Source organism: Quercus lobata, chromosome 3, assembly GCF_001633185.2.
Source record: "Quercus lobata isolate SW786 chromosome 3, ValleyOak3.0 Primary Assembly, whole genome shotgun sequence".
Classification (NCBI taxonomy): domain Eukaryota; kingdom Viridiplantae; phylum Streptophyta; class Magnoliopsida; order Fagales; family Fagaceae; genus Quercus; species Quercus lobata.
In genome coordinates this window covers 47,158,971-47,182,106 of record NC_044906.1, presented here as the reverse complement: position 1 = coordinate 47,182,106, position 23,136 = coordinate 47,158,971, and the positions used below count along the sequence as shown (strand labels likewise).

Here is a 23,136-nt window from a genome sequence, read left to right as displayed (position 1 = left end):
ATGAGTGTGAAGATTATTTTTTGGAACGTAAGAGGGTTGAACAAGCAGGATAAAAGGCTCAGGGTTAGAAACTTGATTAGAAAGTGGGGGCTAGATGTGGTTTGTCTTCAAGAAAACAAAATGGGGCTGATTAATAGAGCGGTAATTCGTAGCTTGTGGGGTGGACAACATGTTGACTGGTCTTACTTAGGTTCTTGTGGAGCTTCTGGTGGGGTGTTCGTGATATGGGACACTTGGGTAGTGAATAAAATGGAGGAAGCAGTGGGGAGATTTTCGGTTTCTTGTAAGTTTACAACTGTGTCAGATCAGTTTGTTTGGGCGTTTACTAGTGTTTACGGTCCTAATTTACACAGAGACGGGAGGTTTTTATGAGAGGAACTCTGTGACTTGAAAAGCTGGTGGAGTGCCCCATGGTGTGTGGGTGGGGACTTTAATGTGGTTAGGTTTCCTTCCGAACGATTGGGGCCTAATTCCTTCACTACTGCTATGCGAGAGTTCTCCAGTTTTATTTCAGAATAGGGTCTCATTGATCTGCCATTGCAAGGGGGTTCTTTTACTTGGTCAAATTCTAGAGAAGTTGTCTCGAAGGCTAGGCTAGATAGATTTTTGTTTTCTGTAGATTGGGAGGATAAGTTTCCAACAGTTTCTCAAAGACGAATGTCTAGGTTGTGCTCGGATCATTTTCCAATTGTCCTTAAGGGTGGATCTTTTCAGAGAGGGAGTATGCTGTTTAGATTTGAGAATATGTGGCTTAAGGATGAAGGTTTTGTGGATAGGGTTTGGTCTTGGTGGGATTCCTATCAGGTTTATGGTGCACCGAGTTTCATTCTGGCCAATAAATTGAAGCTCTTAAAAAATGATTTCAAAAGATGGAATGTGGAGGTGTTTGGTCATGTTGAAGTTCGGATTAAAAAATTGTGGAATGACCTAAGTGCTTTAGAGAATATGGAGGAGAGTCGGGGTTTATCAACGGAGGAAAGGGTAGAAATGGGAAGAATTCGTGATGAGTTAGAACTACTCTATTGGAAGAAATAAGTTGGAGGCAAAAATCTAGAGTTTTTTATGTTAGAGAAATGGAGAAAATGGATAAGGTATTGCATTTCAACTGTAAAGTTTTCCATTCTAATCAATGGTAGCCCCTCTAATTTCTTTGGAAGTTCTAGGGGGCTTCAGCAAGGGGATCCTTTATCTTCGTTGTTGTTTGATATTGTGATGGAGGCATTAAGCCGTATGTTGGATGTGGTTGCCTCCGACGGGCAATTTTCAGGTTTTTTTGTGGGTAGTACGGCTGGTTCATTAGTGATGGTGTCTCATCTTTTATTTGCAGATGACACTGATTTTTTGTGATGCTAAACCTTCTTAGATTGCTAATTTGAGGGCGATTCTTGCTAGATTTAAGAAGGTGCAGGACTTCATATTAATTTTGGGAAGTCTGAGCTGGTTCCTGTTGGTGGGGTACACAATTTAGAGGCTTTGGTGGGTTTGTTGCGGTGTGGGCAGTCTTCTTTGCCCTTGAAATATTTGGGCCTTCCATTAGGTGAAAATTTAAGGATTTATCTGTTTGGAATCCTATTCTAGAGAGAATGGAGAGGAGATTAGCAGGTTGGAAGAGAATGTATTTATCTAAAGGGGGTAAGGTGACACTCATTAAAAGCGCACTCTCGTCTTTACCTACATACTTTCTTTCCCTTCTTCCTTTACCAGGGAAGGTGGCAAAGCGTATGGAGAAATTACAGAGAACTTTCTGTGGAATGGGATTGGTGGTGAACCCAAAATACATTTAGTTAATTGGGCCAAGGTTTGTAGGCCTTTGTAAGTGGGGGGGTTGGGTATAAGAAGGTTGGGGAACTTTAATTATGCCTTGCTAGGTAAATGGTTGTGGAGGTATGGCATGGGAACATTTGGGGTGGTTGGTGTATGAAAAAGGTGACAAGTTCTTATGGGGTCAGCTTGTGAAGATACATTAGAAGTGGCTGATTGATCTTCTCTAAACTCCTTGTTTATGATGTGGGGGATGGTACTAGAGTGAAATTTTGGAAGCATGTGTGGTGTGGGGATTGTACTCTCTAAGAGGCCTTTCCAGAGCTTTATCGTCTTAGTAGGTCAAAGGATTCCTCAGTGGTTGAAGTTATGGGTTGGTCTGCTGGAAGGTTTCACTGGAATGTGCAATTTCGTCGTCCACCACAAGATTGGGAAGAAGAAGCCTTCGACCGGTTTATGGGGTTGGTCTATTCTTCGACAGTGCAGGGGTTTGGCCCTAATAAGGTTTGTTGGAAACCTGCAAGGAATGGAGGTTTTGAGGTTAGAGGTTATTATAGCTCCTTCTACCCTCCTACTCTTGTTTCTTTCCATGGAGAATGATATGGCAATCGAAGGTTCCTCCAGGGGTGGCTTTCTTTTCTTGGTCTGCTTCCTTAGGTAAGATCTTAACAACAGACAACCTTTGTAAAAGACGAGTGATGGTGCTTGACTGGTTTTATATGTGTAAGAGGTGTGGGGAGTCGGTGGATCATCTTCTACTTCATTGCTCCATAACTTGGAAGTTGTGGTCCTTGGTCTTCTGCTTGTTTGGTATTCAATGGGTTATATGCCTCATACTGTTCTTGAGTTGTTTGAGGCTTGGCAAAGAAAGTTTTTGCGACATCGTCATATAGATGTTTGGAAACTAGTGCCTCATTGCTTGATTTGGTGCATTTGGCATGAAAGGAATGCTAGAAGTTTTGAGGGTTGTGAACGCTCTTTACTGGAGATTAAGTCTTTCTTCTTACACACTCTCTTTGAATGGAGTGTGGTTTTTTCTCATCTTTCTTGTTCTTCATTTTCTTTGTTTCTTGACCGTTGTTTTTTTGTTTCCTGATTTGTGCCCCCATGGTACATCTCCAATGTACTCGGTTTGGCAATCTTTCTATTATTAATAATATTCTTACGTTATTTATAAAAAAAAAAGGGTGTGGGATCAATTTCAAACCTAGGCAGGAAACAACGTTAAAGGACACTGCATTAATGCAACTCCCACTATCTATAATAACCTTGCAAGTTTTGTCCCCACCCACACTTGGTGTAAATTTGGAAGATGACACTCCTTTGCCAATTATCAGTGTCTCTCTGCTCTGCCAAAGCACACCTTACCACATTCACTTTAGGGACACCAAAGTCCTTGAAGTCATCAACTTGGGGAGAGATGGCTCTAATGCATGTGAGGTAGCTAGGATCACCTTCCCATTCTGCCTTAACATCTTGGATTTCTTCAACATTTGGATTATACACCAGCTCCTCAACTTCTTCTACCTTTTCATTATCCTCTTGAATGACAAGGGTTTTAGAGGGATATCTAGCTGCGATGCGTCCAACCCCATTGCATTTGAAGCATTGGAGGCGAGAGCCTAATCTTGAAGGCTCATTGACCACACCTTTTCCCTTGTCCTCTTTTTCCATTGGGGTGCTATTGGGGTTGACCTTAGGGGGTAAGGCCAATCTAGATTTGCTACCAAAAGGTTGAGGGTTGGTGGGAACACTCCGGAGCTCAGAACTTCGCCAAAAGATATATTTGGATGCTAATTCACAATTCCTAGCAAGGTTATATGCTTCTCCTAAGGTAGTGACTCTTTGGGTGATAATTTCCCTTAGTAGGTTAGCATTTAAACCTTTCTTGAACTTATTGAGTGTGACAATCTCTTCCTCGACTATTTGAATTCGCCTCTTGAACTCCTTGAATTTCTCTATATATTTAGCCATAGGAGCAGTGCCTTGCTTTAGGCGATCCCATTCCTCAAGGAGGGAGCTCCTATAAGTTGGAGGAAGATAATTCCTCGAGAGTGCATCCTTCATCTCAAGCCAATCAGTAATGAGGGGCTCACGTCGTTGCCTAAGGGTATCCTCAAGGTCCTCCCAAAAAAGGTCAGCTCTTCCAATTAACTTCATCTTGGCATACCTCACTTTTTTATTCTTAGCCCAATGGTAATAGATAAAGAATTTCTCCATCTGACTTGATCAATCAGTGAAAACCCATGGGTCTAGGCAGCCATCAAAGGTGGGTGCTTCTATCTTTTCCTTGGACATCCTATCATTATAATTCCTAGGACCATTGTGATTATAGTGATCATGTTCAAAGTTTGGAGCCCTATTAAAGTAACCGTGGTTATTTTGCCTAAGCATGTTATCTCCTTCATGGTTAATGGTCTTTCTTTGAGATGCTTCAATTTGCTTTGCCCTATCTAGTAAATTATGGACACTTTTTGCTAGGTCTTCTATGGTTTGCTCTAAGAAGGACCTAGACTTGGAGGTGGATTGATGTTCAGGGTTTGACATGATGCGACCATTACGTAGATGCATGCAACCTATATTTATGAATGCAGTTGAGATTCCCAAAAATTCAAGTAACCAATTCTCAATGTAAAATTAAGGTCAAGCAAGAGTGCATGTAGAGACTAGATCAATGAATCAAAGGAATAAATTGCAATCAAGTAATGACAGTGTTCACAATATTGAGAGATAGCCCAAATAAAAGTCAATTTCCAATAAGCTCCACAATTAATAAATAGAATCAGATATTTCAAAGAAATTGGGTTTTTTTTTTTTTTTTTTTTTTTTTTTTTTTTTTTTTTTGAATCTTAGAATGGGTACTGAAAAAAAGTATAAAGAATAAAATAGCTAATTTGAGCACAAAATGGGTAGGCCAGTGGGGTATGGTGGGATATGCACATAAAAAATATATAGATAATATTTTTCAATAAGACAAAATTGAACCCACCAAAAAGAGAGTAAGAAATTGTACCCTTGTCAGTGGCCAACTTACTGCACTACAATCACGAGCTTGGCTCCTTAAGTGAATGGGTCTATTTGGACAAAATGGATCTGTGGAAAAGCAACTTAAGGGCCCAATACGTGCAATGGGCTGTCACAGCAACAACACTTTATTTCTTTCCCTTTTTTTTTTTTAAATTTTTTTAATGAAAGCAACAAAATACAAAAGTCAAACACAATAAACTAAGAGACAACAGAAACTCAAAACTAACAAAACTAAAAAGAAAAAAAAAAGGTTGTCTCTGCGATGGACTTTGACAGGCGCTAAGGATCGACGACTGGTGGCGGCGCGAAGGTGGGGAAGATAGTGGCATCATGAAGCATGGATGAGTAGCGGCTACCTGTCTCGGGTCTTGGCATTGGCAGTGGTTCAACGTCCTCAGCGGTGGCGGGCGAGGGTGATGATGGCATCGGTGGCTGATGGGTCTGTGGCGGCTGAATGCTGATTTGTGGGTTTCGGCGGTTGGTGGCTGATGGGCTTGCATGGGTCACCTCTTTTTTTTTTTTTTTTTTTTTTTTTTTTTTTTTTGTGGTTTGTGGGTTGTGGGTTCTGTGATTAGAGGCAGGCACGGATGGTGGTCACTGGCTTGGAAGGCGTCGCTGGCTTCTCTTTTGACTTGGGGGTGAAAAACTCATGTGGGGTTTGGGGGTATATACGGATTGCAGGGGCTGGTTTGGGCTTGTTCAATATCTCATAGGGCAAAAACTTGAAAGGTACTGTCATATTTGGCTGGCTTGCTCTTTTGATGGTTTTGCTTCAAGTGGTTGTCTACGATTGTATTGTATGGACCGGAAGTCTGCTCTGATACCAAAACTGATGTAGGACAACCACACTATTTCAATGGAGCAATTAAACAACAATAGAACGAAAGATAAACTCTAGGAGTCAGCACTTAAGGGTTACTTGGAGTCAGCACCAAGCAAAACTGAAGTCGGCACTAGTGTAAAAGAAACACATGTTTTTAATAATTCTTAAAAGCTGTTTTACAATAATCAGAAAAGTGTTTAAATAGCTAACAATAAAATGCATAAAGAAACCCTAATTATTAAATGCTCGGGCTTGCTTAATCTCAAGCCCAATAACTAATAGGCTTCATCCATAAGGCCACAAGTTGGGCCGTTTTCTTTTTACTCTTCCTCCCATACATGCGTATAATTGGGGGCTTGTACGTTGTGTCCACACCACACTTACTAAGGGGAGTCTAGGCCCACACGTGAAGAGGAGTGTTAGAATTATAGTTAATTCATTAACTCACTATTTCTTAACAATTTAAGATTTTAGGAAAATCAGTAATTTATTAGTGGTAAAAATTGTAAATCAGAAATAATTCAGATTGGTTTATTAAAATCAACTAGGCAAATAACCCGTATGAAAATTCTCTAATAAACAGTCTTCTGTCAGTACATATAACCCTTTAAGAGAACCTCATATGGAGATGGAAGAGTCATGGGAAGAGTAAAATATTGAGTTCTAGTCAGGTCATTTGGTATGAGACTAAGGTTATGGGTTTAAGATTTACAGTGTGTCACACACGTGCACACACACATATAATAGTAAGAATCAGGTTCACTATATTTCTTGTTGGCTATCCGCTACTTCCAATAAGCGTAGAGATTATACAAAAAGTACATATTGATACTCCTTTGAACCACCAAATGAGGTTCCTACTTATATTAATCTCCAAATGTGTGTGTATATATATTATAAGAAAAAAATTTATTTATTGTTGAATGCAAATAAATAATAAAAAATTAAATAAACCATTAAAATCTTTGCTTAGGTGGATGGCTAAACTTAGATGGAAGGTTAAATGAATACATTCATTTAAAGCTTTGTTTAGGTGGAAGGCTAAAGAATGACACATGACGTTAATTAGACGGTGATGAGATGGAAGGCTAAATTAAAGACTTCTTTAAGAATGCACCACATGATAGCACTACATGCTTTTACACGAGGTTTCAGCTTATATATATATATATTGAATTGATTGATGATTTCTTTGTCAACTAAGCTTGCTGACCTTTAGTTTGGATTATTTATTTGGCTTAAATGGTTGTATTTCATGTTGAGTTGCTAAGCTGGGTTATGGCTGCATTGTATCCCTGGCTTATAAACTGTAAAAGTAATATGAATTGAAATATTAACAAAAAGAGCCTGTAGGCCCTCAACATAATTTTATATCAAGTTTGCATGATGTGGTCGAGACATTTTAGTGGTTTTTTAGGTTTTCTTTTTTAAGAGGGAGAGAGTATTACTATTAGGGTTAAGTTGGGCCGCCAAGAGCCTTGTAGCTCAATTGGCACCTCCTGGTGTTTCCAATGGAGAAATCTAGGGTTCAAATTCCCCCACCCCCAACTATTGAATTATAAAAAATAAAAATAGGGTCAAGCAAAATGCCTAGTTTCTTGAATAAACAACTCAACACTAGTGAATCTTTGACAAAGTCAACACAAACATGGGGTGTAGTTCCTCCTTGAACCATCTTTAATCTATCCAAGCATGAATTGATTGGTTTCCCGGCTTCCCGCTTTGTTGTCCCTGTTTGTGTTTGCAACTATCATGCATTAGAGAAGAAATTGTTTTCTTTTCTGGATAAGTAGGGTAAAAAATTGTTGGCTGTCAAGTAATGAAATTTTCACAAGTGAAGATGTGGATGTTTAGATAAAAGACTCGTGTACACAATAGTGGTAAGAAATGAAGGATTGATTGACACTGCCTGCTAGTGGTCATAATAGTAGTAAGTAGTGGAGCATTGATTGAGATTGTTGAAGATTGTCAAAGCAAAGCAATATGTTTTTGTAACTTATTTAATTTGTTCAAATCAAGAAAAGGAAAAAAAAGAAAAAAGAAAAGGAAAAAAAAAACAATTTAGCATTGTGTATGAGATTAGTTTGTTGAAGTTCTAATTTGGGGGAGGACTGCCCAAAATGAAAGGATGGTATGTTAGGTGCTGAAACTGCTTATCAAGAATGGTATGTTGTGTTCAATTAACTGGTTAAGATCCTGTGGATAGTCAAGTTAAATCGACAAGTCACATGATCCTATTACTTGTTCAAAATCTATTTGGCTGATAAACTTTCATGCAATTTGTTTACTTTTATTTCTTCTTCTTTGACTCAATGCCAATTTGATTAGTTTTGAAATGCATTCATTTACATAACCAATCCCTTTAGGTGGGGAACCAATGACTTTTTTTTCCCCTGGGGGGATTTAATATTGCGTTCAGAATAACTAATTTTCTCTATTAAGAAGCTTGCTACTTCACCTTGTCAGTTTTATATTACACTACACTTTCTTTTCTTTTTTTGAATTTTTTTTTATCTTATATAATTAAGGTTGAGACACGGGGAGTCAAACCCTGTGCCATTGGCATGTGAAGCAAGTGCTTGCTCTACCTCAATTCTATATTTCATTTTACACATTTGGTCTAGTTGTTTCTGTGTTTTGGCTGGCTGATGGTATCAAGCCTTTTATACTTCTATTGTTAATTATATTGAGGTTTTAACTTAATAATTTTAGAAGGAACAAATTTTTGTTGAAGATTGTTCAGGTTGTATGTCTCTTTGTACTATCAGTTGGATCATACAAGTGAAATGTGTTACTCAGCACGAGACTGTGCCAATATCAACACTGTTTGGGCATCACTTATAATTGAAGAATGCTCTCGACTTGGTTTAACGGTGAGATTAAGTGTTTTAAATCTGGTCTAACTCTATTGAGGTACATGTCTGATTTATTCTTTGTTGTAGTATTTTTGTGTAGCTCCAGGATCAAGATCATCTCCCCTTGCTGTTGCTGCTTCCACTCATCCCCTAATAACATGCATTGCATGTTTTGATGAGCGCTCGCTTGCATTTCATGCTGTTGGTTATGCAAGAGGATCTCACAACCCAGCAGTAGTCATAACATCATCTGGCACTGCAGTTTCAAATCTTCTTCCTGCTGTGAGTTTCATTGAATATTTATGGGTTAAATTACTATTATGTATACCATCTTTTAGCTGTAAATGAAAATATAGCAAGTATGAAATACATTCAATTTACTGTCATCATTTAGGTGGGCTTGATCTTGTCAATTCATGATTATGGTACAGAACTTCAACCATAACATCTTTTTTTTCCCCCTTCTAGTGACATACTTTGACCATTGTCCGCTATCACAGTTCTTCTTATCATAAGTATTTACTTTAGTTTTCATTCCTCATTTTATAATTAAAAAAAAGAAGAAGAAGATATTCCTCATTTATGTTTTGTCCTGAAACTTGGATTTTGCACATAACATTGCTTATAACACACGTAGCTTAGTTTAGATTAATTATAATACAATATAAGAGACAATGTACAGGTTGTGGAGGCTAGTCAAGATTTTGTACCACTTCTGTTGCTCACTGCAGATCGCCCTCCTGAGTTGCAGGATGCTGGAGCAAACCAGTCAATTAATCAGGTATGGGACATTAAATTCAGTCCATTATAGTATTCTCAAATTTTAACTTATTGCAGCATAGTATATGCCTCATAAAACTAACTATTTTTCAATATTATAAATATAATGAACAATTGTATTTTGTGGTGTTTAACAACCTCTTTTTAGTATCTGATTTTGACAATGGGGAGTTGGTGATTTTCTTTTCTTTGTCAATTACTATCAATGCTTGCTTTTACAAAAAATGGCGTAGGATTTGATGCTGTCTTGGTATAAAATGTATTACTCAAAAATGTGTTTTGCATATCTACACTAACATATAAATGATGAGCCTATTTGGTCTCCCTCTTGTTCTCTTGCATTTCAAGCTTAAAAACAGAAGAGATCTGCAAAGTAAATAAAGTTTTCTTCCATTTTGTGTCCCCAAATGTATTTCATGAGAGTCATTCCGGTTCTTGCATCATCAATTGATAATGGCTAAAACTGCATGTACCTGTATGCTTCAGTCTTGTGTGATGGAATATGTATCTATGGACCTATTTCTCTGTGATAATTCATAAGTATGTCATTACTTGAAAGATGATTGTAATTTGGCTGGTGATGCTAGATTTTGGGTTGGTTCACTATGATTATGCTAGCTCTTTGTTATCGTAACATCGTGTATAATTCTTATCCTTTTCTCGTTGCTTTATTTATTTTATAAGTCTAACTTAATGAAGCAATTCGAAATTCTGATTTCTATTAGGGCATAGTTGCATGGGGGAGTGGATTAGTTATTGGAATGAGACTATGGATATTTAGTTTGCTCCAAAATTATTATTACCATACTCATGAATGAAAATTTTTGAATTTGGATTAGGTAAACCATTTTGGTTCTTTTGTGAGGTTTTTCTTCAGTCTTCCTGCAGCCACTGATCAGGTTCCTGCACGGGTGTTACTTACCACCATTGACTCTGCTGTACATTGGGCAACCTCTTCACCTCGTGGTCCTGTTCATATTAACTGCCCTTTCAGGGAGCCCCTGGAAAATAGTCCAAGTATATGGATGCCAAGCTGTTTGAAGGGATTAGGCTTTTGGATGTCTAGTGCTGAACCATTTACTAAATATATTCAAGTGCGGCATTCTCATGTGTGTAATGATACTCATGGCCGAATGGCAGAGGTTTTAAATGTTGTTCGAAGGGCTAAGAATGGGCTTCTACTTATTGGTGCGATGCATACAGAGGATGACATATGGGCAGCTATTCTCTTGTCCAAACACCTTTCATGGCCTACTATTCCTGACATCTTGTCAGGATTAAGACTGAGAAAGCTTTTGGCTTTTTCTGAACTTGAACAGGAATTTATTTTTGTTGATCATCTTGATCATGCTCTGCTTTCAGATTCTGTCAGAGATTGGTTGCAGGCTGATGTGATTATTCAGGTATACCTTCACCCTTTTCTTTCCTGGCTAATATTTAGTGCCTTTTGTGTTAGTTCTTAGTATCTTTGTAGAAATGTGACAAATATTGATTGAAGCTGTTAAATTACCGATTGTCCTAAAAGATTAAAGTATTAGGATATGGTAAATTTAATCATTTAATCACACAATTCTAAAAGCTTAAACTATTAGGATATTTTTTCATTTTAGGACAAAACAAACACTAAAAATGATTTTCGAAGCATTTTCATGAACACCTAAACACTTGATTATTAAAACGTTTTCAACTAAAATCATTTTCCAACGAAACAAATGAAGCATTAGTGAAAGAAGGTTATTGAGTGAAAGGCATGAGAAAATTGTTTTTTGACTTTTCAAAGATGGCTTCATTTTGGGACTTTCCAAAATGGAACAGAGAACTAAAAATTTGGGATGGAGAGAGTAATACCTAAAATAGAATTTGACCAAAAACTACAACTGACTCTAAAATTCACTATGCCAAGAGCCTTGTAGATCAACTAGTTAGCACCTCTAGGTGTTTCCATTGGAGATATCCTCCTTGTGCATCTTGCATCCTCCTTCCTCTAGTGGAGAAAACTCGGGCCCTATTTTATCAAATGAATACAAAAAAAGTTAGCTAGAAATCTCGTCCACATCATCCTTTATTACCAAGATCTCATTATCAATGTCGTCTTCTAAGTGGGAAGTAGTCATCTTATTTCGAACTGTAAAAAATAATGCATTAAGGCGTTTACTAATTTCATCACAATCCTTACTAATCTTGACAACTCACTCCTGAACAGCTTTCTTTAGTTTTTCTAAGTGTTGATGAAAGGAGAAAACTTGACCTCTATTTTATCAAATGAATACAAAAAAGCCAGTTAGAAAACTTGACTGCGTCATTCTTTACTAACAAGATCTCATTACCAACATTGTCTTCTACGTGGTAAGCAGTAATCTCATTGTGAACCGTCAGCAATAAGGCGTTCAATAAATTAAGACAGCTTGGTCTTCAAAGACTTTCTTTACTTTTTCTAAGTCTTGACAAAAGGTAAATTGTTAAGGAGTAAGCTGAGGAGGAGAAATTGTATGAGCATTCCTCTTGTTTTCGGGTCATGCAATTGTCCATTTGTTCCTTTGCCTCATGTTGTCTCATTGAACCCCAAAAAATTACCATGATAAGATTGTGGCAGATAATTCTTTTGAATTCAAATCGTATTATAAAGTGTTACACTCAACAGCTCAACCATCTTTTCCTTGGAATAGTGTGGAGCACTAAAATGCTAACAAGGTCTGCTTCTTCCTTTGGACAAGGAATTCTTATTGAATTTGTCAAAATGGTAATAGGAAATTTTAAGATTTACTAAAAACTATTTAACTACATAGTCAAGGTCAAATAGTGAATAGTAAGATGTTCCTCAATATGCATTTGAATTCACACTCTCAGTTGGTATTAGAAAAATAAGAAAAGTAATTATTATGTGACACGTATGATTGATAGTAGAAACTACGATTAGAAATATGTTCCTATTAATGTTTGTACAAGATTGTATATGTTATTTCATAAAGTGTGTTTAGGGTAGACAAAGTAATTATCCTAGAACACAAAATATTATATATATATATATATATGTTGGTATTGTTAAGAATATAAAGTGAGAGAGAGAGACTAAATAGTCTGTATATTGATGTATATTCTGTGTAAATAACACTGTACAATAGAGAGCCTTATGTAGGCTAAGTATGTGTAAAGTACAAGTAATATGAGTATACTACAAGTGGCTAAGCTCGATGGGCTAGGCTAGACTAAGCTATATACTAACATCTCCCCTCAAACTCGAGGTGGCAAGGAGGAAGCCAACTGGAGTTTGGATATAAGATCTCAAAGACGACCAAGCGGGTGAGTTTTGGTTAAGATATCAACAGGTTGGTTGGTAGAGGAGATGGAGAACAACTGGAGATTGCCTTTCTTGAGATGTTGACGAGTGATGTAACAGTCGATCTCAATGTGCTTGGTGCATTCATGGAAGACATTGTTATGAGCAATGTAGATAGCACTACGATTATCACAATAAAGAGGAGTGGTAGTGGGTTGTGTAGCATCCATGTCAGCAAAGAGCCATCGAAACTAGACAAGCTCGTAGGTGGTGTTAGTAAGGGCATGATACTCAGCCTCGGTACTGGAACGGGAAACCACATCCTGCTTCTTGCTACGCCATGACACAAAAGAAGTACCCAACAAGAAACAACAATCTGTGATGGAGCATCGATTAGTCAAATCACTTGCCCAAACCGTATTTGAATAAGCATGGAGCTTGAGAGAAGACCGAGAGTAGTGTTAACCATGATAAAGTGTGCCTTTAACATATCGAAGAATCCGAAGAACGGCAGCATAGTGGATTTAGGGTGTCCATGAACTTATTAACCATACTCATGACATGTGAAATATCAGGGCAAGTGATAGTGAGATAGATCAGACTACCGAGCAACTGACGATAACAAGTAGCATCTAATATAAGTTCACCATTCAAGGGTGTGAGTTTGGCATTGTATTCCAAGGGAGTGGAAACAGTCTTGTTGTCTGTGATACTGGCTTTGGAGTGAAGATCAGAAACATATTTAACTTGGGAAAGATAGTATCCATAAGAGGATAAGGTAACCTCAAACCCAAGAAAATAGTTGAGAGTGCCCAGAACTTTCATCTCAAAATGCTGACTAAGGAAGTTCTGAAGAGAGCGGATACCTGTAGAATCATCTTTTGTAATAATCATGTCATCAATGTAAAGAAGAATAAAAGTGATACCATCAGAGGATCTTCAGACGAAGAGAGCAGGGTCATGAGGACTCGAAGTGAAACCCTGTTGAGCAACAACTAAGCTAAACTTTTCAAACCAAGCCCAAGGAGCCTGCTTGAGGCCATGAAAAGCATGACAATGGCGACAAACTTGATGACCTGAGTGAGTATAGCTAGGGGTGGTTGCATGTACACTTCTTGGAGGTCTCTATTGAGGAAAATATTCTTCACATCTATCTAATAAAGAGGCCAACGGCGAACAGCGGCCACAGTAATGAGACATCTGACAGATGTAAGGCAAGTAACAGGAACAAATGTTTCCTCATAGTCAATGCCATATTCTTGAGTAAAGGCCCTTAGGCAACTAGGCAAGCCTTGTATCGTTCAATAGATCCATTGACCTTGGTCTTGATTTTGTAAACCCACCTACAACCTACTACAGACTTACCAGGAGGCAAATCAACCATATCCCAAGTTTGATTTTTGTGAAAGGCATCTATTTTTTCCAACATAACTTGTTGCCAAAGATGGTTAGTATGGGCTTCACGATAGGTGTGAGGCTTATAGAGGGTGGCAAGAGCAAAAGAGCAGTGATAAAGAGGGAGGACATAGGAAACTGAAGACCTGTGAAGGGACGATGTTCCCTAAACTCAATATGACGGGAGACACAAAGGCGATGAGTTATGGGATCATAGCAACGAAATCCCTTTTGGAATACACCAAAGCCAAGGAAGCAACAAAGACGAGCACAAGGTTGGAGCTTTGTCCGTCCATGAGGAGGAAGAGAAACAAAATAAGCACAACCAAAAACCCGAAGAGAGGAATAGTCAAGAGTTTGACCAAAGAGGAGCTCAAAGGGTGATTTGTTGTGTGTGGTCGGTGAAGGAATACGATTAATAGTGTAAACAGCAGTGAGTGTTGCCTCACCTCAAAAGTGCTCAAGAATAGAGGCAGAAATGAGAAGGGTGTGGACAACATCAAGAATCAAGAATGTGACTATGTTTTCGTTTTGCACGACCATTTTGTTGAGAGTTGTAAGGACAAAACCGGTGAGGGAGGGTACCATTGCTATCTAAAAAGGATAGGAAAAATTTATCATTATATTCTTGAGCATTATCTGACTAAAAGATCTTAACAATGTGATTGAACTGTGTTTCAATCATTTTATGAAATGTTTGGTAAATGGACACAAGTTCAGACCTATGGTGAAGTAGATAAATCCAGGTATATAGAAAAAAATCATCCACAAATATGACAATATCGAGATCCCCCCTCAGTGGGAACTGGTGCAGGACCCCAAATATCAGAATGTATAAGATCAAAAGGCGTAGAAAAAAAGTCACTATTATTAATGGGCAATTTTGTTTGTTTGCTAAAATGACAGGAAGTACAATCAAATTTTGGAAATTGAACTAAACCTAAATGACCTTGAGAAGCTAACAACCTAAAAGATCTTAACAATGCGATTGAACTGTGTTTCAATCATTTTATGAAATGTTTGGTAAATGGATACAAGTTCAGACCTATGGTGAAATAGATAAATCCAGGTATATCGAAAAAAATCATCCACAAATATGACAATATCGAGATCCCCCCTCAGTGGGAACTGGTGCAGGACTCCAAATATCAGAATGTATAAGATCAAAAGGCGTAGAAAAAAAGTCACTATTATTAATGGGCAATTTTGTTTGTTTGCCAAAATGACAGGAAGTACAATCAAATTTTGGAAATTGAACTAAACCTAAATGACCTTGAGAAGCTAACAACTGAAGACGAGATAATGAAGTATGACCCAGACGAGCATGCCATAAATCAGGCGAGAGGGTGGCAGTAGTAGCAGTAGTAGCAGAAACAACTTGTGAAGGAATTTTCAAGTCGTGAACTTTAAACATATGTCTAACCTTACGGCCTGTTCCAGGTACTAGACCCGTCCGAGGATCCTGCACATCCACACCATGATTAGTAAATAGAATATCTACTTCTAATTCACGAAGTTGACCAATAGAAAGAAAATTGAAGAACAATTTTGAAATATGAAAAGTGTCACTAAGGGATAAACTAGGAGAAGAGAGTGTTCCTTTATGACTAACAGGCATAGGAGTTCCATCAACAGTGTAAATAGAAATGGGATGTGCTAAGGGTGCCTTATCAGAGAATTGTGATTCATCAGGGTTCATATAGTTACAACATGCAATATCAAAAAGGCAAGAATGTTTACCTGAGATGTCGAAAGGACAGTGGAAGTTTGGGATAAAACCTATTAAACTATTACCTCAATATCAGCTGTAGTAAGTGAGGAAGCCAAAGACCTATAGGAATCGATAGATCTAAGGGACACACAACAGCTGCCCGAGGAAGAGGAGCTTTGTTTTGCTCTTGCATGAATTTTTGTAGTTTGCGACAAACAGAGATATCATAGCCTTTGGCATGGCAAAACTCGCAGTGAGTACCTTTGGAAAACTGAGAGGTAGGATGTCCAGAGTTCATTTGTGGAGGAGTAGTGAATGCAGTAATGGGAAGCTGTGGAGGAGGAGAAGGTGTAGCCAACACATGATCAGATGATGACATGTGATAAGTAGGCCAATGGTTCTCCTCGGAGATGAGCTTCTTGACTGCAGCATCAAGAGGAGTAGGAGATTGGCTAAAGTAAAGAAGCCTTAGTAAGCTCAAAATCCTTACGTAAACCCATCATGAAATGCATAAATTGATTGCGATCCCGATATTTGGCAGAGAGCTCAATGTCCTCAGGATACAATAGTTGAGGATCTGTAGCAGAGAGTTGTTCCCATATATAGAAGATGTTTGAGAATAATAATCAGAAATAGACTGACCTATCTCTTGGCCCATTTGATAAAGCTTTGATTCAATGTTGAACTCTAGGCTTGAATCATTAATGCAATTGTAGCGATTTGACAAAAATATCCAAGCAGTCTCAGTAGTACCAAGACGAGGAAGAAGGCTATGAATGGAAGGTACAGAGGTATTGATAAAACAAGACAAGATCTTACTCTGAATACTCTCTCATTCTTCTAGGCATGCTTCATAATCATCCTTTGTTACAATAGTAGTCTTGGAGGAATCAGCATCAGTCGTGGCTTTGGACTTAGGTATTGGCACTGGCTTGGGAATCAAACCAATTACATATCTCCATAGTTTGCGGCTTTTAAGAAAAACAGTCATATTTTGAGACTATGCATGTAGCTAGTAGGACTATCCAAGATAATGGTGATAGGACGTATAATGTCTCGTTCGTTTTGTTAAGCCATAATGAAGAAAATGACAAAAAAGAGGGATTTAGAGACCTCAAATGAAGAAATGGAATCCAAAATTGAAATCTACACAAAAAACTGAGCAAGATAGGCCCTATTGAAAATTTGACTTTTTGGTAAAAGTCAATGCTGGGTCAACAATCAAAGTCAACGGTCAACAGTCTAAGTCAACGTTCAAACGGCAGCTGGTCAACGGATGACGTGTGCTGATGCAGGACGCTGACGCAGACTGATGACGTGGCAAGATGACGTTATTGTTGATGCGGAATGCTAACGCACACTGATGACATCACCTTAGGGCTAACATGGTGTCACACAGACTGGATTTGGTGCGTGGACTGTGTGGAGCGCCTAGCGGCACATTTCCGATGCATGGCAGGTTTTGGTGGAGCATGGAGGCACGTGAGGTGCATGTTTAACTCGCAGAGAACCTTTAGCAGCATGTGTGTGTGCATGAGAAGCCGGCTCGAGAGGCTGGGTTTTGCTCAGGATAGTTTGATCAATCAATTCGTGGCCGTGGTTCAACGTTTTGATGGGAGAACATACTAGATTTGAGGGTTGCAGTGGCTGTGGCTGTGGCTTGAAGGCGGTAACTTGCTTCTGTTACTAGATGAAGGCAAGGGCAGCGGAAGAACGTCGGAGATGACCGTAGGTACCAGAAAGTCAAAGCAATGGCTTTGATACCATGTTAAGAGTATAAAGTGAGAGAGAGAAAGACTGAATAATCTGTATATTGATGTATATTTTGTATAAATAACACTATTCAATAGAGAGCCTTATATAGGCTAAGTATGTGTGAAGTATAAGTAATATGAGTGTACAAGTACATTATATTGACTAAGCCTGATGGATTAGGCTAGACTAAGCTATATACTAACAATTGTTACATTGATATTACTATTTTATTGCTGACTCAATACAAACTCATAATAGTATGAATACAATACTTTTTTTTTCTTTTTTTTTAAATATCTTTCTTTTTTAATCAAGGGAAGAATTAAGCATTGGGTTAAATCAAAGGAGAAATATAATTAGTCATAGGATGTTAAAAGGGGAAATAGATTACAAGGTCAATTTCTTTCTTCTTTAACTCAAAATCCATGCCTTCTACTTCAGTTTATAATTCAAGGTCATTCTGATTAATTTATGCTACTCTTCATTTAAACTGTGAGAGTTAAATAAGTATGCCTACATGACTACTTACCAAGATTAGCCTATTAAAACATAATTCTTTTCCTTATCACCAAACCAAACTCACTAGAGTTTCAAACCTCCCACATTGTGGACACCCAGCCACCATCCAAAGCCTCGACCTCTCTACTAGGAAACCTAACCTTGAACGGCCACCCTATGGCCCATTCGGCCACCCACGCTACAAATCCCTGACCACCACTTGCCAGCACCCAAGCCCTTTCTCCACCTTGATAGCCTCAAATCCATTAAACACGATTCCTCATTGACCATATAACTGTCCGGACCCGTTGCCTTTCAAAACTCATTAAAAAAAAAAAGAGTCGACTTGCCCTTCATTCCATTCGACGTCACCCTGCTCTAGAAAACTTTCCTCAATGCCACCAAAGACATGCTGTGCTGCTGCCATAACTCTATTGTAAAGTTGTTTCACTCGTTGTCATCGCTACCATGCCACTTAATCACTATTGGGACTGAGATCTGTTGTGAGGATATAAAGGCCCTTTGATGTTGTCTTGCTTTCACTTGAGGCACTTGCCAAAAAAAAAAAATTTCTATTTGGTATCATGTTTAGAATGACTGAACATGGGATATGTTTGTTGTAATGGATACATTCTTATGATTATGCTATCAGTGCCAATTGTGAAGTTTGTTGATTGCCTTAATTTTGAACTATAAACAGGTTGGGAGTAGGATAACAAGCAAGCGTATTTCTCAGATGCTAGAGAAGTGCTCTCCATGCTCATATATTATGGTTGACAGCCATCAATGTCGTCATGATCCTTCACATATTGTAACTCACAGGATTGAGAGTACTGTTGTTGAATTTGCCAGTTGTTTACTTAAAGCTACATCTCCAAATAAGAATAGCAAGTGGAGCTCATTTCTACAAATATTGAATATGATGGTAATTGATCCCAGGCAATGATGCTGTATTTATTATGTGCTTTTGTCCCATTTTGATATTTTTCTATGGCAACATCTGGCAATAAGCTGGATATGGTTTGATCCAGGTTGATCAGTGTCAACTTTAAGCCCTACTAAACATTAAAATGCCACCGGACTAAATCACTTTTTGAATTCAATTTTGGATATCATTAGTAATCTTGAATATTACCCCACATGTGAAGGCCAAAAAAAAAAAAAAAACTTGTGGGACCTGAAGAAAATCTCCAGCCTTCCTATTTACGGCCAAGTTTATGAGGAGCATTCCCCTTGGAATGACGAATTTTATGGTTCCTATAGGAGTTTGAATCAGTGGTGCCAGTTTAAGACATCATTTTGAGATTTAAATTATAGGTTTTATTTTCCCTAAAGGGAAAACTCCTTAGTAGCTCGCTTGTTTTGCAGTTTTCTCCTCTTTGGAGAGAACTAAACAGATCCTTTTTTTCCTTAGGTTGACCTTAGAGACGCACATTGTTGGAGTGAAGTAAATGATTTTGTTTAGTGTGATATATCATGCCTTGATTCCCTGCACTTCCAGGGGTTTAAAATTCTTTTGTTGTATATATTGATTAATACTCAGTATTAAAAAAAGTAGTGTTTTTGTCAGTCTTTTCTCCCTCTTTCTCTGTGTCTCGTTGAGTTTCATTTACCTATTTTGTAGGTTGCATGGGAGATATCATTTCAAATTAGCACCCACTACTCATTGACTGAACCTCAAGCTGCACGCACGATTTCAGAAGTACTATCATCCAAGTCTGCTCTTTTCGTAGGGAATAGCATGGCAATACGTGATGTAGATATGTATGGACACAATTGGTCAGAATGTATTCATAGTTTTTCAGCCTCAATGTTGGACTCAGAACTACCATTCCACTGGTTGCGGGTGGCTGGGAATAGGGGAGCTAGTGGTATTGATGGGTTGCTCAGCACTGCTGTTGGCTTTGCTGTGGGTTGCAACAAACAAGTAAGTTCATAAGATTTTTTCTTTTTGGAGTGAACTATTTTATGAGCATTAACTTCTGGTTACTACTATCAGTCTTTAGTTGGAGGAGTTTTTGATGCTGCATGTAAGCTATAGATGGCTCGTAGACAGAAATTGGATGTTCTGTCGTTTATATTTCTTCTTGTTGGTGGATTTCTTATAAGGTGTTTTTTTTTTTTTTTTTTTTAATAATAATAATAATAATAATAATAATAATTATTATTATTATTATTAATTCCTTGAAGGAGCAAGGTACGAGTTTAACTAGTTGATGCAAAATGTGAATGGTGTTTTATTTTTGCATTAACACTTGAAGTGCCTTTTTGTTTGTACATCAGTTGTTATCTTCCAAATGTTCATAATTACCATAGATATAACTTATAAATGCCCTTTCTGTTCTTCATCATGCTTGTGAAGACTGCCAAGTTACAGTTCTTTACCCAAGATATTGATGTTCAATTAGTATACAGAAATTTTGTTTTGAAGTAGAATGAGAAATTCATATAGCAGCAACTTGATTGTTCACAACATCCAAGTTCCATATCACTGTATTTCAACAACTCAACAATTAGACCATAATCTTAATAGGGCTTGCTACATGGATGGTTTTTTATCATTTAGTTGGATGTGGAGAAGACGTATGATCATGTGAATTGGGGTTTTCTTATGTATATGTTGCAGCGTTGTGGGTTTTCAGATAAGTGGAGAAAATGGATTTTGTGTTGCATTTCTACTGTTAAATTTTCTATACTAATTAATGGGAGCCCTTTGGATTTTTGTGGAAGCTCTAAGGGGATTAGGCGAGGGGATCCTCTATCTTTATTGCTTTTTGATGTTGTTATGGAGGCTTTGAGTCGTATGTTGGATGTGGCTGTAGCTCTTGGATAGTTTTCGGGCTTCTCTGTAGGCTCTACAACTAGTGCTTCGATTATGGTGTCTCATCTCCTACTTGCGGATGACATTCTTATTTTTTGTGATACTGATCCTAATCAGTTAGTTACTTTGAGGGAGATTTTGAATAGATTTGAGAAGGTTTCTAGGTTAAAAATTAATTTGGGGAAATCAGAGTTGGTTCCAGTTGGAGAGGTACATAATTTGGATGTGCTGGTGGGGTTATTGGGTTGTAGGCATTCTTCCCTTCCTTTGAAATATTTGGGACTTCCTTTGGGCGCCAAATTCAAGGAGATATCAATATGGAATCCTATTTTAGAGAAGATGGAACGAAGGCTAGCAAGTTGGAAGAGGCTTTATTTATCTAAGGGAGGTAGGGTCACTCTTATTAAAAGTGCATTATCCTCCTTATCTACTTATTTCCTTTCTATTCTTCCTATACCTAGGAAGGTTGCTAATCGTATGGAGAAACCACAAAGAGATTTTCTTTGGAATGGTATTAATGGTGATTCTAAATTTCACTTGGTGAAATGGGGTAAGGTTTGCAAGCCAATGCGGGTTAGGGGGCTGGGTATCAGACGGTTGAGAAGTTTTAACACTACTTTGTTGGGCAAGTGGTTGTGGAGGAATGGTTTAGAGACAGATGCGCTATGGAGGAGGGTCATAGAGGCGAAATATGGGAATGTTTGGGGTGGTTGGTTGACGAAAAAGGTGACTAGTCCGTATGGTGTTAGCCTCTAGAGGTTTATTAGAAGTGGCTAGTTGAACTTCTCTAAACTGTTACGGTATGATGTGGGTGATTGTACTAGAGTGAAGTTTTGGAAGCATGTGTGGTGTGAGGATTGTTCCCTCAAAGAGGCTTTTCAAGAACTTTATGGTCTTAGTAGAGCAAGGGATTCTTCAGTGGTGGAGGTTATGAGCTGGTCTGGTGGGCAGCTGCATTGGAATTTTTTTTTCATTGTTCACCGCAAGATTGGGAGGAAGAATCTTTTGATTGGTTCATGGATATTGTTTACTCTTCGAAAGTGCGAGGGGTTGGCCCTGATAAGGTTTGTTGGAAGCTAGTTAGGAGTAGAGGGTTTGAGGTTAGTAGTTTTTATCTTTCCTTCTACCCTCCTTCCCTTTCTTTCCCTTGGAGGTTGGTGTGGCACTCGAATGTTCCCCCAAGAGTGGCTTTCTTTTCATGGTCAGCCTCTTTAGGTAAGATTCTTACAACAGATAACCTCTGCAAAAGACGTATTGTTATTCTTGATTGGTGTTACATGTGTAAGAGGTGTGGAGAGTCGGTGGATCATCTTCTGCTTTATTGTCCCTTAGCTTGGGAGTTGTGGTGATGCAATTCATTTTTAAATTTATTTGTTACTAGCTTCTGTTGTATAATAAGTAATTTCTGGTTTTACTTTTAATAGCCTTTATCACTTGTAACAAAAAGTTAGTTAGTTGATAGGTTGTTAGTGATAAGTGCAATAGCCTATTAGTTAGTTAGAGAAGTTAGTTAGGCTTTGGCCAAATCACATGGCAGCCACATGGTGGGTTCTTGTAACTAACTCAGCAGCTTGCTCATGTAATTATAAATAAGCAAGGCTGCCTTCATTGTAATTAGTTGAATTTGAATCCATGAAATCTACGTATGAGGTATTATTCCAAGAGTGTGACTCTTGAAGAGCTAGTTAATTCTTTCTTTTCTCTAAGCAACTTAGTTTTCTAAAACATCTTTCTTTTTCACCATGTTTTCCTCCATCATGTGGTCATTGTTGTTTTGTTTGTTTGGGCTGCATTGGGTTATGCCACTTAAGGTTATTGAGTTGTTTGAATCATGGCAAGGTAAATTTGGGCTGCATCGCAATATATATTTTTGGAGACTGTGCCGCACTGCTTGATGTGGTGTATTTGGAGGGAAAGAAATGCTCACTATTTTGAGGGATGTGGACGGTCCTTGCTAGAGATTATGTCTTTTTTCTTACACGCTCTCCTTGTTTGGAGTGTGGCCCTGTCGCATTATTCTTGTTTTTCTCTTCCTCTTTTACTTGATCGTTGTAATTTTGGTTCTTGATTTTTGCTCCCAAAGTACATCCCCAATGTACTTGGGTTGGCTATTTTGTTTCTTAATAAAAAATTTGCCATCTATCCAAAAAAAAAAATCATTTAGTTGGATTATCTAGTTACATCTTTAAAGGGTAACTACATAATAAACTGCAAAGTTTGTCCTTAGTTCAAAGTTAACCTTGAATTATAATTTACATAAATTTCCATCTTATAGTTTTAACAATGTTGTAATTTGACCCTTTGTTAGTTGAAAAAGGATCCTATCCATTTGCTTTTGAAATGGAGAGGATCCATTGTATGGTGAAGATTTAGTAGTTCACAAATCTAAGGCAGAATATTAGGCCACGTCATTTAAAAAAAAAATCATCATTC

The 23,136-nt window shown here is 38.0% G+C and overlaps 1 protein-coding gene across 6 annotated transcripts in view; it reads left to right on the top strand.

The window, feature by feature from the left end:
• The window catches only part of LOC115981974 (protein PHYLLO, chloroplastic), a 55,819-nt gene that overhangs the window by 12,246 nt on the left and 20,437 nt on the right, over window positions 1-23,136 (top strand). For all 6 annotated transcript variants that reach the window (XM_031104431.1, XM_031104429.1, XM_031104435.1 and 3 more), the window contains 6 exons: window positions 8,380-8,484; window positions 8,554-8,748; window positions 9,149-9,247; window positions 10,086-10,649; window positions 18,583-18,807; window positions 19,507-19,809. In XM_031104431.1, the coding sequence (XP_030960291.1) occupies window positions 8,380-8,484; window positions 8,554-8,748; window positions 9,149-9,247; window positions 10,086-10,649; window positions 18,583-18,807; window positions 19,507-19,809 (1,491 nt within the window). The remainder of the gene's footprint in view (window positions 1-8,379; window positions 8,485-8,553; window positions 8,749-9,148; window positions 9,248-10,085; window positions 10,650-18,582; window positions 18,808-19,506; window positions 19,810-23,136) is intronic.